General features: G+C 40.2%; 1 protein-coding gene across 8 annotated transcripts in view; it reads left to right on the top strand.

Moving 5' to 3' along the window:
• Positions 1 to 17,477, top strand: part of col12a1b (collagen, type XII, alpha 1b) — a 151,569-nt gene that overhangs the window by 38,792 nt on the left and 95,300 nt on the right. For all 8 annotated transcript variants that reach the window (XM_038726224.1, XM_038726231.1, XM_038726225.1 and 5 more), the window contains 8 exons: positions 985 to 1,134; positions 1,769 to 1,888; positions 3,598 to 3,762; positions 4,271 to 4,417; positions 6,316 to 6,455; positions 13,114 to 13,243; positions 15,144 to 15,289; positions 17,324 to 17,453. In XM_038726224.1, coding sequence (XP_038582152.1) covers positions 985 to 1,134; positions 1,769 to 1,888; positions 3,598 to 3,762; positions 4,271 to 4,417; positions 6,316 to 6,455; positions 13,114 to 13,243; positions 15,144 to 15,289; positions 17,324 to 17,453 — 1,128 coding nt within the window. The remainder of the gene's footprint in view (positions 1 to 984; positions 1,135 to 1,768; positions 1,889 to 3,597; positions 3,763 to 4,270; positions 4,418 to 6,315; positions 6,456 to 13,113; positions 13,244 to 15,143; positions 15,290 to 17,323; positions 17,454 to 17,477) is intronic.

The following is a 17,477-nucleotide window of genomic DNA, read 5'->3' as shown; positions in this document are numbered from 1 at the left end:
ACGCCATTTCATTTCGGGGTTTAAAGCATCCTCAGACACCGGCCTGAGCGCAACAAAAGTCAGAATTGCTGCAGGTTTCTGCAGGACACCAGTGATTTATGTGCTACAGTCAGACTGAGCTGGATATTTATTTTCTGGGACTCAGAGACACTGGATCCAGCTGTTGTCTGCAGCATATTAGATGCCTCTTAATGCTGCCTCTGTTTATGACATCTGTTTTTATTAATGGATGTCAGAGGGACACACGAGCATGTTGTTTACCGGCGGTGGTATAACTCAAACAGTCTGCGGCCAAGCATCCGACTCAGTTCCTCTTAGCTGCAAGCATCTGTTTCTGCAGCCTGCTGAAAAAGAACAAAAATATTTAAATCGATTGTCTCCTAACCTGTTTTCAATTGCACACACAGGGGCCCTGTCATTAAGCCTTGGCATCGGCCAGGGCGCGTTGTCCTAGCAAAAGAGGACGAGCGGCCATTTTTCACCCCTACAGGTGCCTGGAACAGGAATGTGCAGTAACTTTGGGGAACAGGAGGCCCCGTATATCACAGTGTCAGAGAGGCTTACTCCTGCTGCTGGAGGGGGCAGCCTCAGTGTCAGCCAGGAAAGACCAGGGGCTGATTCGCCGCTGGATGTAAAAACCCAAACGACTCGCTATGATGGAAGAGAGCGAGAAAATAAAAGGCCCAGAAGAGAGAGAGAGAAGGAGAGCAGTTAATCCTAAAATGGCAGCGGTTAAACAACATGTTATGAGTGTGAATTATTTGTGTTACATAATACTTTGTAAAACATTCTGCGGTATAAATTGTGATTTTGTGATGTAGTCCTGATCCTCACTTCTCTCTCTTTCCTGATGTATCCATACCAAATTTCCTCTCACTTTTTTCACACTTTCCCCACACACATTTTTCATTTCCATCTGAACGGACACTCTCGGGTGTCTGTGGTGTACCGGGTGTCTCGCTCACCCTCGCCGTCTCTCTGCAGACAATCAGTGTAAGACCACAGCGAAGGCCGACATCGTGCTGCTGGTCGACGGCTCCTGGAGCATCGGGCGCATCAACTTCAAAACCATCCGCAACTTCATCGCTCGCATGGTCAGCGTGTTCGACATCGGCCCACAAAGAGTCCAGATTGGTAATATTTTCACTTCACAATTATTATTATTCATACAACCACTGCTCTCACTGCAGTAATTATTACCTGTACTACTGCTTATGTTGATTACTAACACTATTAAAGATTGACGTATTCTAATTTTCCACTTTTGCCACTACTTCTACAACTAGTACTACTGTTAACACTTATACTATTAGGGTATTGACTTGTACAACTACTGGAACTAACAATATAACTCTTACTATAACTGCTTTTAGTACTGCTGCTACTGCTCCCACTACTACTACTACTTCTACCACTACTTTAAATACTACCACAAATACTATTAGCTACTTCTGTTCTAATACACCCTGTACAACTACTCATTCCACCACTATTACTGCCACGTGTTTTTATAGCTACTGCTAATTTTGTTATGTAATACTGCTATAACTTCTTTTAGTACTTCTATGCTGCTTTGAATACTATTGCTGCCACTGTTCTATGGATACAGCTACTCATTCTACTACTGTTATTACTTTGACTTTTTATTACTGGATGCCTTAATGTGATTGCATGGTTTTACCTTTCCGTACAACAATAACCGCATCTTTAATGGTATAACTGTGTCATTGGCGTCATTTTTTTTTGCATGTTTCTGTGTTTTCTGCAGGTTTGGCTCAGTACAGTGGAGACCCAAAGACCGAGTGGCACCTGAACGCCCACCCGACCAAGGAGTCCCTGATGAACGCTGTTGCCAACCTGCCATACAAAGGAGGCAACACCATGACAGGTGATTTATTAGCACATTGTCCAATCCACACCAGGTTCAAACTGTCCCCAGTTTGGGATCCAAATGTAGTGCTGAAGAAGATCAAAAGAAGATCAAAAGTGTTACTCTTAAAAAAGTGTGCGAGTTTGAAGTTTTTTTAATACCTTTAATTTACCAGGCAAGTAAATTAAGAACAGCAGGAGACAACGCCACCTGTGGGGAAAAGGGTACTGGGATTAAATAAAAGAAAATAAATAAAAGACAGAAGACACAGGACAACAACACAGTCTCAACAACAAACCTTAAAACCAGGCACAAAGACACAAAGAGACCCGATGAGAAAATAATTAAAAGACAGATAAAGAAACATGGTAACAAGACAATAATTGAACAATAGTTGAATAATGAAAACAATCAAGATAGCAGCAGAGCTACATATAACAACAACACATAGCATCACATGAAGCAGTTCCAGGTTTCTGTAAACGAGTCGGTGATTTTGCCTTTAAAAGTGAAGTGGTGACCAGAGTGGAGAGTTTAGTTGGTTGCAATTGTTGGGCGCAGCCAACTGAAATACGGTGCAACCTTATGAGGTGTTAGCTGCAGGGATTTGTAACCGGATGTGACCAGAAGAGCGGGTGCTGTAGGTGATGGAAGAAGGGATGAAATAGACGTCCCAGATACGGAGGGGTTAGGCCTAAGAGAGTTTTGTAAATAAGCATAAACCAGTGCATCTTACATCGAGTACGAAGGGATGTCCAGTCTGTGGAGGTGTACAGATTGCAGTGGTGTGTCCTGTTACAAGCATTGTTAACAAAAAATAAATAGCCACTCGAGAAGCCCCTTACCTGCAGACATGTAAATTACATCACCAAAGTGTAGCATGGGTGATCTCTGAATCAGGGTGAGTTTAACAGACTGGGTGAATGTTGACCGATAACGGTAGAAAAACCCCAATCTGGAGTTTAATATTTACATCAAAAAACATTTATCCACCTGTATGCCCAGCATGTTTAAACCAATCATATTTTCACCCAAATCTGCCAAAATATTGCTAAAACACAACTTCTGATTGTAATCAACACAGTTTAACTTTGTACTATTGTTTTGGTGGTTTGTTGTGGACCCAAGAGCAGACACAAACTTAAACTTAAAAAACTTAATACAAAAAAGATTAAACAAACTTAAAATGCAACAAAAGGAGTTCATTAAAAAACTGAGACGGAGGGGAGTTGTAGTAGTCTGAAGTTGGTGGGCACAGCAGTGGCAACTGGCAAGCTATGGCAGCATGGTGTGACTGATAAGGTGGAAGACACATGGCTGCGAAGTCACAAGGGATTAGTTGGTTTCCAAAAAGACACAAGTGGAACCCAAAGAACTGCTCTCACAGTAGATGTAAAACAACCTAACGGGGGCTGTCTGGAGCCAAGAGCTTGTCAGCAGCTTGGTGAAGAGGGAATTGCCAGCAGGTGTGGAGGTGAGCCAGGTGCCTGGAGAAATAGCCACGCCCACATATACAGACACGCACAGCAGCACAGAGAGGGAGAAAAAACCCCAAACAAAATAGAACACAATATAAACTAATCCTAAATTACAGCCGAGTAGTTGTGGACGATTAATCTACTGGCTGTGATTTGAAGATTGTGTTGGTACTAGTGTAGGCTAATTATTTGGAGATGGGTGGGCTTTGAGCTGGAACATTTGTGAAACTTTTTGCTCCTGTCACACAGGAATGGCTCTGAGGTACATCCTTCAAAACAACTTCAAACCCAACGTAGGGTTGCGTCCTGACGCACGCAAAATTGGAGTCCTGATCACTGACGGAAAGTCCCAGGATGAAATCGTCTTCAGCTCGCAAGACCTGAGAGACAGCGGCATCGAGCTCTACGCAGTCGGTGAGTGATTCTAATTCTGTTAAACAAAATAATTACTTACTTTAAAGAAAATATAAGTTAGAGGACCACAAGACAGATTTTCCATGATTTAGCGTCCTACATATTCTAAAATTGTTCATGATCTTTGATTGATTTCCTGCATTTAAGCAGTGTTAAATTAAATCAATTTTATGGGGTGGACACTATTTATTTTATTAAAATCAAATCAGAAAAGTTTCAATTCTCTTTAAGTTGATTGTCAAAGCATACTAAAATGAACTGCAATGGCTGCTTGGAAATAAAGCCAAGTTTGGGAAATGCTCAGCAGTAATGTGCAGTATATAGTTGAATGCAAAGGACCCACAATTTGTAATACATGGGATTAGTTAAGTTTAGACAGCTTAGTAATTTACTAGTTACATTTGAAGGTTGGCATATGTGTCACTTTGGCAAGACATTACAAACTAGATAAAGACACGATAGTCAAATTTTTTTTTGGCACAGTTGTGATAGTATATTTTTCACTCAGGTGTGAAGAACGCCGACGAGAACGAGTTGAGGTCCATCGCCACCGACCCCGACGAAATCCACATGTACAACGTCGACGACTTCAAGTTCCTGCTGGACATCGTTGACGCCCTCTCTGACAACCTGTGCAACAGCGTCAAGGGCCCAGGTAGGAAAAATGTCACATGTAGCTTTAATTAAATCATCAAGAAGTATGGGTCAAGAAAGTCTGTATTCTGACAGTAAGACATCTTTGCTGGTCAGTCTTACTGTCTGTCTATTAATCTAGTAGGTAAGAAAATATATGCCTCCATTTATTAACAGACTGTTGAGAAATATCAACAATTTCACTTTAAAATAATACTTTAGTGATTTCATAATGGGTATGAATTGGCAAATGAATGACAAAAAACCGCTGTGGAACAAATTAAATAGAATTAATAGCATAACTTGTTTCAGATGCTGCATACCTGACTTATCTCCTTTTGACAAATATTTTGCCTTCATGAAAAAGGATCCGCACACTGCTGTCTTGTTTCGAGTTCTTTAATTTTGCATGGACTTGAAAACATTTCAACCACAAATGGTCATTTTTCATCTTGCAACTTCATCTAAAGTGAATGCAGAAATATTTTCCCCACTGTGGCACTAAAAACAACACCTGAGATATGAAACTGAAACCTTAATGTGAGGTTGAATTGTTTGAGATTTGTCTCTCTTCCTGTGCATTTTGAAGACTCTGAACTCTATCGCTCAAAATGAAGCTTGATAATGAAAATTAACTTTATAGACACAGTAAAATGCATAGGGGCCTTGCTTAGCGGCACCTTTTGACAATGGTCCGTTCTGGACTTGAACTGGCGACCCTCTTGTTCCCACAGACTGAGCTAATGGCCCCCGCGGCCAGTTTGGCTGCTGCGCACAGCTGTAATTCCATCCGCTGAGTCAGATTTACACCTTCTTGTACTTACAGGTAGAGGAGGTCAGAAAAATCAGAAGGTAGGGGAAACTTCTTTTCAGGTATCGGGTAAGACATGGTTCAGGTACAGGTCACGGGAAGCATGAGACCATTAGATTTCAACATGTCTTAGATAATGTGCTGGATCTAAACATTCGGCAGATTGGCTGTTCAGATTAAGGCCAGTTAAAGATAACCTGGTAGGGAAAAACCTATAGACACTAGAAAGAGAGAAGAGAAATTGTGGGCCAAAGAAGGCGTCTTCAGGTTTTTGGTGTTGACTTTGCATGGTGTTACACTCTGTAAACTGATGCTCAGATCTCCGCGGTAGAGTCTCATTAAACAATGCTGAGTCATCATGAGTCTCCGAGAACTCACACCGTACCACAAAGCTCACTAATATTTTCACAACACAGAAAGTTATACTTTTTCCATAATTTACAAAGCCTGACAACCGTATATTTTTGAAATCTTACTCCAGTCTTTCATTTGGTTTAACGGGTGCTCGAGGGCATGAATGTTGCTCTGCCTATGAAGGACGACATAAACCTTTAGTTAAAGTAAAGGCATAAATATCAGCCAAATTACACTTCCTTGGTACAGCTGCTTTTACCCTGTTTGATTGATGAAACTGATGACTGTTGACAAGTAGAAAGTACAAATTATGCAGTCATTGTACTCTCCAGATGAGAACAAAGTGTTCTATTATTCGCAAGTCAATTCTACTCTTAAAAATAGAATAACAGAAGATCCGATCCAAAAATGCAGATAGATAAATTTGACTTGATTCTGCCTGACAACATCAATTATTTCAGACCATCCAAAGATGTTGCGACACAGACTCAAAGCGTCTGATGGAAACTTTCACATTGGAAATTTAAACTGTAAATCAACTTTAAGAGGAAATACAAAAATGATTTACAGCACAGCCGGGGAAAAGCATTTTTTTAAAGAAAGCCTTTGTCAGATGAGATGAAATATACGGCGGGGCAACAGCGTCGCTGTCGGTGGAGCAGACACGACGAGGACAGATTTGTGGTGGCAGGGTTCACGGTGTGAAATACTTGGCATGTCGGATCACATTCCAGCTCTTGTTCTTTACTTTTCAGGAGTTGAACTGGAGGCGCCCACCAACCTGGTGACCTCGGAGGTGAGCCACCACTCCTTCCGTGCCACCTGGACGGCACCCGACAGCCCCGTCGACAAGTACCGTGTCACTTACACGACTGCTGGAGGACCCATCCAGGAGGTGAGCTAAAGCTTCTCGCCCCTCCCTCTCACCCTCCATCGAGTTAGTGCTGCTACATTTCAAAACCATAAGCTGAAACACAACATTTGTTCACTTCACATAGAATTAGATAATGTTTCTTTAGTACATTTCCGTGTATTCACAGAAAGTTAAAATCAACTAAAAACAAAATGAGGAGGATTTTATTGGGGTGAAACATACTGCAAGTGTGTGCAACATCAGATTTATCTATGAAGGTCATAGTTATCCAAGATGGATGCATAACGATGACCTGGGTGACTGAGGATGTTCACAGATATCTTGTTAAGCATTATTGGGATGAACACTCTCAGAATGGTACAGGGGTATGAAAGGATAGCCAGGTAAAATGCAAAAAACCTGAGATGCCGACAACCTAGACTTATTCCAATTGATGGTTGCGTTTTTAACCGTCTCAGATGTTAGACTAAAACCAACAATGAATGGGTTCACTAGGAATGTCACAACACTGGAAATTTAGTAGTTGATACCAATGTCGGTGAAATTCCACCATTCTTGTTACCCAATTTGATACCATGGTAAAACACAAAACAATAAATCCCATGTACTTCAACAAACACTCCTTTTTTAATAAAAAAAACATTTGAACGTCAGAAGAAACTACATACAGCTGTGAAAGTTGTGAGGATGTCCAAGGTAGATAATTCATAAATGAGCAAACCGTTAAAATTACAACCTTGCAATGTGTCAAAATTCTTATTTTTCCTAATCCTCACAGGTGTGAAATGTTTAAGGGTGGTCACTATCTATATTGGCAGTGGTTCAGGATTTCTATGTTGGAAAAACAAAAAGTTATTGACTATTTGAAATGGATCTTACTGCGCTTTTATGACGGTCCCTAACTCCTTTGGACAGACATTCAATTGTTAGCGCTGCAAACTGCATCGTCATCTTTGGTGATTTTTTTGAGTTGAACATCTGCGTAACTTAGTTCTCCCACATTTCCCTAAACTGGCAGAAATCAAGTCTTTGACACGGAGCTTTTGAAGGTAACGTCAGCGAAAACCGACAAATGTTAATTACTAAACTAACTTAATCCTGGTTTCCACATACAACAGTGGAGCTGTCACTGTGTTGGATCCTCGGTGCCTAAGGTTCCTAGAAAAATGAGTAACGTCATGTTTTCAGAATTTTGGCATCGGCTTGGTACTGAAGTATCTGTTCTTATGATATCTTATGACATAGTCAGGAACTATCTGCTTTATGAGTCTCAATGGACGTTTGATGCCAGCTTTCAGTAGTCTTCGAATGTATGTCCGTACCAAAAAGTTGGTACTCACCTCTTAACTTATCCCTAGAATCTACTCACAAGTATCTTGTGTGTATCTAAAGCCTGATGTACATTTGTTCCACTGTGCCATAGAGCTCACACGTATCACAGCTTCTAACACACAATGTAGTTTATTTGGACCCAATCCCACATGCAACGTCCTGCTGCCCCAATTACTCGCTAGAGCAGTGGTTCTCAAATTTTTTCACGTCAAGGACCCCTAAACTACCACAAATTAGACCACTGACCCCCATTTAAAATTATTTTGTCCCAGGACCACCCATCTGATAGGATTTTGGCTTTTAGATGTCTTTTTCCAGAAAGTGTATGAAATGTGTGACCAAAGAAAGTCGTACGTTCGGTCACTATGATACTTATGGATGGAATTATATTGAAAATAAATGATTCCTTTTTTTGCTGGGGACCCCCTGGAACCCCTTCAAGGACCCCACTTTGAAAAAAACCACTGCATGAGAGCACCACACGTGGATTCATCCCCCGCTGAAAATAGTCCCGCGTTTTTTCCTCCCTGCTTTAGTTAAGTTTGATAGAAACTCCAGTGAGAAGCTGTTTTTTAAGGAGAGGATTGAGACTTGCAGTGTATTACTCTGTAAGTGTAAAACTAGTTGACGAAGCAAGTTGACTTGTGTATCACAGTTCACATGGCAAAGTTTCAAAGAGGAGCTTCTTGATTAAGACAAAAGAGCACAGTTATTCATTAAGTAATCCAATAGGAAAAGGGGATGTGATGTAGTGGATATGATTTTTAAAATCTTTCCTTCTCCCTCATTTCTTAAATCTGTTTTAGATATAAAGAGCTGAGACCATCGTAGTTGTTTGGGATCAGTTGTACTCTGTTGTTCCAGGTATAAATGGTCAACACACTCAGATAATTGGTCTGTTTAATAGAACTTTGTTAAAGGAATCTGCCCAGTGTGCTTCCTGGTGAAGAAACTTTATGTCTACCATCTGTGAGTGCTGGAAAACATCCTGAATATCAAATAGCATTGCTTATTAATGCCCTTAAACTGTAACCGACAACTCTTTGTCTGTGACCCGTACCAGTCAGGTGAGCTGTACTACTTCCTGTGGATTTTGATAATGACAGGTTGTCACACAAAAACAGACTAATTGACACTTAACTCCCCTCCTGTTGTTTTAATATTCTGCTATGTGTTGTCCTATGTGGTAAACCTCACAAGACAGGATAAAAACCAACCCATGGAAGTGTTTCCAAACACCCAGGTCTGGCTTTCATTCAATGCCCTGTGTACTTGGCCCTCAGGGACTGAAATCTGGATCCCAGTTGCTTTGGGAAACCTGCATTTAGTTTACACTTAACCTCCTGTCAGTCCTGCCTTTAAAAACAGAGCACTGGGTCTTTTCCATCCTTTGTGCTTTTATTGGCCCTTGTCAGATGGAGCCTGTGTGATTATAATCGGGCTCGTCTGAAATCAAGCTGAGTTTCCACTGGATCCACTTAGTTTAACGTTATGGACCTCACACTGGGCTGAGAAGCCTCACCGTACAGCCTCTCATCTTCTGTACAGCATGTATGAACTCGACAACATGAGATATATGATATTTACATGCTCGGTATTTAGTACACGACTCATCGACCGTGATTTACAACCGGTGCAACAAGCAGCCAGTAACACGGAGGGTCAGTGTGGAGGGCATGGCAATCTGCCGAGAGATGAAACGCTTATTACTGTGACGCTGGAATATTTATGCGTGAGGGAGAAATAGAAACATGTACAATAAATAGACCTAAAAAGGTTCTGGCAATGAACTGAAGTGGGCGTTTTTGTGTCATTGTAAGTGTTTGAAAGTTTAAGTAGTTGTCTGGATCACTTTGAATAAAACCTAGAATCTAGAACATGTCACAAGTCTGACTATGAAGTCCGGAGTCACCTCCGAGTCTTAAACTTTGTGTTTTTAAGTCCTGAACAATTCAAGAAAATAAATCTTAAATCTTTCCTATGTATCCAAACAAAGGTACTTGTTTTTAGTGTAGCTTGTCTGGTTTTAAGATATATTCACTAAATATATAGCCCTATTTCAAGAGGTTGGCACCAGCGAATGCTAAATTTAAGCACATATTTCCTAAATATTTTCTTTGTATCAAATATACTTGTTTTTAGTCTAGCTGCACTAGTTTTAAGAGATCTGTGGGAGAGTAGATATCTTTACTTGACTGGTGAAATTTTCCTGTTCAGATAACTTTGCTTATTTTAAGTAATATCCTCCATTTTTTTTGCTTTTTCTTGTTTTTGAGTGCTCAGTTTTTGCAGTGAAACCAAATTTACTGTTAATATATACGAAATGCTTGACATTCTGTAAGAAACAACATTTCAAATAAGAAGTTGCACTGAAATGTAAAAGTTAGGTTCTTATGATCTGTGGCTTTAGCTCAGCCAAAGCCGTGTTTTTAAGGAGGAGAAGGTCCTTTTTACTCATTCTAGAGTCAGATGTCAGAGTCAGTACATAAATAAATAGAACAAAAAACTCCAAGCAAATATAAAGTAACACAATCGATTCATATTCAAGTAAGATTTCCAGTATTTTTCACAGTTTTTAGTTAACATAAACGCCCTGAACTATTTCAGTCCATTCTACTGGAAGTTCCTTATTCAGCAATTTCCTTCTTATTGCTTTTTTACTACGTATTAACTACTACTTAATAGTATTTGTAATAAATATCTGTCCTGCTTTTTCAGCCCAGCTGGAAAGTTTCCCAAATACATAACAGTAAAACTTAAATCAAGCCTTGGGTTAATGATGAATCACTAAGAAGAGATTAGGACACGCCCCAAAAATATAAAAATGACAATATTCCCACACATTCTCCAGCATTGACCGTGTTCTCACTTGTTGTTTGTCAAGTTTTTATTTTAGGAGTTATAAAGAACTGAAATGTTTTTCCAGGTGGATTCCCTCCACAGATCTGAGCTTGAGGTGGAAGCATGTGACCTACATATGATTAACCAGTCCTCTTCAGTTGTTGCTTTAACTTTTAATCAGAGTGACGGTTTATGAAGTTTCCAGAAATAATATTTTTCTCAAGTTGTGCATTATTCATGTGTTGCCACCACAGCAGAGTATACATCTGAATGTAAATATCAGAGGTATCTGCAATGACGCCGCACCTTTTATCCTGTTCATGTGACCTGTTTAACGAGTACACGCTTTAAAAAAACAACAACATTGTTTTATCTTTGGGCTTGGAGGCAAAGGTAAAAAACAAAAGTCTAAGAAGTCAGGAGTCTTTGGTGTCAGTCGATCAGATTCATGGCTCGAGTCTTATCTTAAAATTTATTTTGGCAAAATAATAAAAAAGCTAAAATACGGTTGGGGAAACAGCTGGCATTAAGTTGCTGAAACATCTAATTCGATTTGAAATGTGGATTGATGATAACTCAGTCAATAAGAAAACAAGCAAACAAAAGCTTTGTGGTGCCTAAGTTATGTCTGTATTTAATTCCCCTTTTCCTGAAAACAAGTGAAGGAAAAAGGACAAATATTTCAACCTGTTCCCAAAAGAAATGAACTTGTTTTGAGAACTTTCTAGAATGAAGTGTCTGTATCTCGATTCAGCAAAGATTAAAACCGGTCGCTCCACGAGAATCAAGAAAAACGAAACTCGATTTTTAGAAAAACAGAAACAGGATGAACTTAATCAATTACAGATATAAATAACAAAAGGGCAAAAGGGGGATGTTTTTTTGCAAATCACAATAAGCGGAACATTCCTCCAGCTTGTGAAGCTGCAGCCTCATTGTGTTTGTTTGTCATTTGGCCTCTGGGTTTGATTTTCCAGCAGAATAAAACAGGAATGTGACACTTGTTTAGCGGCCAACGTTCCCACATGATGCCTTTCCCAGCGGCACCTGAACGCAGCACGATAGTTTAGGCTTAACAGACTATAATCACCCAATGGTGAAAATAAAGACCTGGACCGCCACCAATCGCTGACTGACAGACAAGTTTCATCCAAATCTTGAATGTAGATATCAACTCAGATATCAAACTTGCATAATCATTAGCTGCCAAAGTGCTTGATCTCATCATCGTTCATCATTTGATGTGACATTAACGTTGAATTGTGAGTGAAATGTATGCTTGGAATGGACACTATGCCATCTGCAAGACGGGGGGGGAAAAGTTTGAAGAAGTCTGATCAATGAGCAAAAATGTGTTCAGCTCTCCAGCAGATAACCTTTACCTTTATTGATATTTATCTTTCAATCATTCTGGGTCTGAAGTTTTGGGTAGATTTTAATTCACCGGCCGCTCTGACAAGAAAAGTTAGTCCTGTGTTCTGTCAGACGAACTCAAGGCAGTTCAAGTCAAATTTCATTACTTTGATGAAACAAAAGTGCTCAATGCTTTTAAAGCTCTGCCTTTAAGTTTTGATTAAAGTGTGTGTTTGGATTTGCCTGATTGGTGAGGAGAACATTTTATTTTCAACCCACTGGACCTGAACCTTGATAATCAGAAGAGAGGTCCTTTCGGACTGCAGTGATTTTGCTCTGTGTGGTTGCATGAGATGAATAGATTTGTTTTCTAAAATGAGAAACATGGAAAAACAAACGTCAGCTTCAAACTTCATAAAACATACTTTACCTTGGGTCCCTGCTTGACTGCACTCATACATTGATAGTGCTGATGATAATGAACACAAATTTTGCTGACTTAAAATGAACTCTACAAATTCATAAAGAAATAATATTTTAAGTATTTGGATTATAGCAATCTGTAACTTTTCAAATGATTCATGTTGAGCTCTTGGTGAGATTAGTCTGGGTATAGTTTGAAAACCTTTTGATACTGATGTTGATAGAATAGCTAAACTTTTCTAAGAAACAGTTTATTCAAATAGGAGCCAAACATTTTCAGATGTTCCATATCCTTTATCATAGTAAAATCCAGTCTATAAGTGGCAGATTTAAGTCTGGAACTACCTGATTATTAGTCTGACCAGACGCTTTCAAAATGTGTTTCAGTACCATAAAGGTTTTGAGAGTCAATACTAACCTCTAAACTTCTACTACGATCGATCCCATGCAGAAAGTTCTGGTTTTATTTCTCCATCTTTTTGTTTTGAGATCTCACACTTTGAGACTTCTGCTTCCACCTCAACACAATGTAGGTTAATACAAATCCATACGGATGCTCAAAGCCTTGGTTGGTTCCAGGTTCGTTGGCAGGGTGTCGGCGTCTTTAGGTTCTTCGTAGCCAATGAGACCTGCCAATAAGACTTTATGATGATGTTTCTTGTAACTGTTTGGATTAAATCCTAAAATCATTTGTCAGAGTGGTGTCCTAACCAGTTCTTTATCGTTTCAGCTGCTGGTCGACGGGTCGGTGACCACCGTAGTGCTGCAAAGCCTGACCCCTCTGACTGAGTACTTCGTCGAGGTTTACTCCGTGGTTGGCGAGGAGAGCAGCGATCCTCTGAAGGGCACCGAGACCACCTGTAAGTGTGTTTCCTCCTCACCTCTTTGCCCATCTCTTCCTTTTCTCCCCCTCACCACTAAACCTTAAAACTCACTTCCTCTTTGCCTCATGAGAGAAGTGCTCAGTTTCCATTTTCGAAGGCCTTTTCACGAGACCCCGGCCGACACACGTGATTAAAGAGGAGCTTTTAAGGCAGATAGCATCATTGCTCTGATGTTTCACTGTTGTGGGAAAGCGTTCCGTTTCTTCCATATGGTTTGTGAGATAAACAACTTGATTTCTCTGCTCATTTTCCTTTTTCACACACATCAATGCTTTTTTTTTTCCTCCTGCAAATCTGCTCCAGCATCTCTGTTTATACAACGTACATTTAGCATCTGATCTAAGGCAGAAAGCCACTTAACACAAACAAATGGCCCATGATGCAATGCCGCGAGCTGATTCTAGTCTGTGAGTCACTTTGCGCCATAAAGACAACAGTTCTAAAGTAATTCATCAGGGCTGCGGTCTTTGCGTACATCTTAAATAAACTGATATAATTTTACAAAGTGTTAAGTGCAGGGCTCTAAGTGCCTTTATTTGCTCATTAGTCCTTTAATGTTCACTTTATTTGTTCTTAAATGTGCGACTGATTTTTTTACAATGAGACGTTTCCCACTGTCATAAAACAATAACTGATTGTTCAGTTGTCGTCCTCTTGGATGGCACCAGCAGCCATTAGATCACTGTGGGTTTTGTTTAAACTAACACTTGGTTAGGTCATAATGTCCTGAAAACACTGCCTGCAGTCTGTCAGTGTGGCTCGATTATAAATACTGTAAAGGCTGGAGGTTGCGGGTTTGGGTGGGGGTGTCTTCGTTTGATCTGGCGAAGTAACAGTCGTGAGATTGTGCGAATGTATCTCATTGTGCGACACCACACTCCTAAATAGCCACAAATCACACATTTTCTGTGTTAAAACAAGAATTTATGGGTGCTGTAAACAGTACATCCTGTTTCACAGTAAAAGTCTATTAGATATTTCAGTAGCCAGCCTGAGATCGCCACATTCCCGCCTTGTCTTTGCTGTGTCTTTCACTGTCACCACACTTGCATGCAAATAAGAGACTACTTTTTTCTTGTGTGTTAATGAGTTAGGATTTTACAAATAACCTATTCATCTGTGGAAAACAACTTATTTAGACAACTTGTTTCATTTTTAGTCACCACTACAGCTATGTTATGTTTCCTTTCTGCAATACTTTCTTTTTTTGTCAGGATCTCATGTGTAAAAACCCATAGGTTTGTCTCTGAAAGGCTGATGTTGTTCTATCTCGTCAAACAAATCGCATAAAAACAAAACCAACAACGTGTTATTCTGTCTCTTCATACAAGTCTATTGTTCTACTCGAGATGTAAATCTTTAAAAACTTTGAAACACAATTTGTTCTGCAGAGAACAGTCACCTGGTTGCTTGGTGTGCAGGCAAAGCACTGTGTGCTGTCCAATAAAGCCAAAACAAACAAACAAAACACACAAAATATTCTTTAGATAATCGGGAACCTTCTCTGGACATGAGATCAAATAATCTGCACATCAAAGCACTAAACTTTATGATCTCTTTGTAAAATATGACCTTGCCTCTTCATATCATTTCATTATCCTTTTTCTGTGCCAGAACCTTCTCAAATATAGAAATATCATAAAACATCTTTTCTGACCCACAGTCAGTCATTTGTTCCAACTTGTTTCCATTAATCTTCTTCAGATACTTTACATAAAAGCACTGAATTTCTATAATACGGCAGATTGTCCATCCTTGGTACTCTCTGAATATTTGGTATCATTGCTAATCCACTAAAATATATCTAACTGTAAACTGTTGCTGGCGTTACTTTGAGCCGTTCCTCGCTCTGACCGTGTGCTTTTTGTTCTCCCAGTGCCCCTGTCAGCAGTGACGAGCATGAATGTTTATGATGAGACCTCAACCACCATGTGGGTGAGATGGGATGAGGCGGCCGGTGCCACCGGCTACATGCTGCTGTACAAAGCCATCAACGCCACTGAGCCTCAGGAGGAGAAGGAGGTAAAGTAAAGCTGGTGTTTTCAACATCGGAAGTAGTTTATTAAGAGACCTCTGCTTAGGCACTAGTGATTGATTAATTAACATGAAATCCTATGTTCCTCTGTTCCAAGTAACAACCAAGGTAAGTGAGCTGTTAGCTTGTGTTGGTTGTGGCATTAGCTAACTAAAGTAAAAAAATTAGCTCCACTGAACAAACTAACTAAAACTATAAACTAAACTATTGTCATGTCGGAATCCTGTTAGTTTTCCAACGAAGGTTAAAATCAAGGGCAACTGGATTTGGTTGAAGATACTGGAAGACGTTTCGTCCCTCATCCAAAGGACTTCATCTTCAACCAAGTCCAGTTGCCCTTGATTTTAACCTTCGTTGGAAAACTATGACCTGGATGACTGAGAATCTTCAGACATCATGTTAGTTAGTTGTTTTGCTTGTCGTTGAGTCCTGCTAATGATTTATTAGCTTACTGGTTCTTGGGAGGTGGGCCCCCCGAGGGCCGTTGATCCTCTTCAGGGGGCTCGTGGATGTTGAGCGGTCCTAAAACATGATTCATGTGGTGATGACAAAGTGCTGTGATGTAGGGGAGCGTAACAGAAAAATAACCATTTAATTAGCTGAATAGTTTTTTTTTTGTTGTTGTTGTTTGTCAAAAGTGAATAAGTGATTAATGTCCCCACAATGTAAGCAATACAAGCACACTACGACACCAATTACAAATATAAGAAACACACATAGACCCTGCTAACATCTTAATCTGTGTGCTCAGCATTTCCACATTGACTTTAAAAGGGCGGGCTTCTGCTCGCGCGCAGCTTCACTTCTTCCAGATGGCGTTAAAAATGAGCACTTAGCAGAAAGGGAAGTGGACTTTATCAGCGTGGCTAAGGCCAAGCCTACAAAATGCAAAGCCCTCAGACACGCTGGGTAATGGGAAGGATTAGCTCATGGCCTGAAGTCATCGGGATGATATAAACCGAACAGATGCTGTACGTGTGGAACTGAACGCCTCTATGTTGTTACCCTACATGTGCATTTATACAGCAGAGGAAAATGTAATGGATGATTTAATGCTCAACACGGTGGTCTTGCCTGGAAAATGTGCAAATGTGAATCAGGACCTCAAAATTAAGTGGAGCATTGTATGATATATCAGCATTAATCAGTTACACTAAAATTATTTGAATCAGTTTATTTTTGGCACAGCATGTTGCTAGTTAAAGGACATACTTGTAGTTTTGCTTATTTCATGTAAGCCTGGAAAGTAGGAAAAATTCAAGACCTATGCTATACTTATAATGTTAGATGATAATGTAGTATACACTACATGGCCAAAGTATGTGTACGACCAAACAACCGAAACCACAGGAATTAATCAGCTGCTCTAACAGCTTCCAGTCTTCTGGTGTCAGTTTTTCCAACATGTAGGAACCTGGCTGCAGATAAGAGCTTTAGTGAGGTCCAACAGTGGTGTTGGGTGATCAGGTCTGGCTCACAGTCGGCGTTCCAGCTCATCCCAAAGGTGTTGGATGTTCGCTTGAGCTCAGAGGTCTGTGCAGACCAGTCAAGTTCTTCCACACCAAACCATTTCTTTTAGAAGCTAGCTTTGTGCAGGGGGGAATTGTCATGTTGAAACAGGAAAAACAAAAACTGCTGACTCAAATGTGAAAGAAAATTCATCTAAAATTTTATTTGATTATGTAGCGTGAAGATTTACTGGAACAAAAGAAAACCCGGTAAAACATTCCCAGACCAGAAGAAGACACGTGGGTGTTTTAGTGGACTCAGCCACATAGTATACTGGAGATTATTGGTAATAAATTGAGCAGAAACATTTGTGTACATCTTCAGTTTGTGTGCAGTTTTAGTTTTGCTACGCAGGATCAGTGGTTTTTTTTCAGAGGTCAGCAGGGATTAGAGGCAGGCCTGTTCACCAGGTGTTGAGTAAGTTCTGTCTGACCTCCACCTGCATTTCTCTTCCTCCCTCTCCACCCCCACCTCTCTCTCTTTCCTTGTTTTTCCCCTCTCTCCCTCTTTAGGTTCGTGTTGGAGGAGATGTAACTAGCGTCCAGCTGATGCAGCTGATACCCAACACAGAGTACTCCATCTCCCTTTATGCCCTGTACGGAGAAGCTGCCAGCGACCCTCTGGAAGGGAGAGGAGTCACCTGTACGTAATTTTAAACTGATGTCA

This window comes from Micropterus salmoides, unplaced genomic scaffold, assembly GCF_014851395.1.
Source record: "Micropterus salmoides isolate LMB-PRFRI ecotype aquatic unplaced genomic scaffold, ASM1485139v1 Ms_hic_scaffold_18, whole genome shotgun sequence".
NCBI classification, from domain to species: domain Eukaryota; kingdom Metazoa; phylum Chordata; class Actinopteri; order Centrarchiformes; family Centrarchidae; genus Micropterus; species Micropterus salmoides.
The sequence above is the reverse complement of the archived record's forward strand: the minus strand, read 5'-3'. Positions and strand labels throughout refer to the sequence as shown.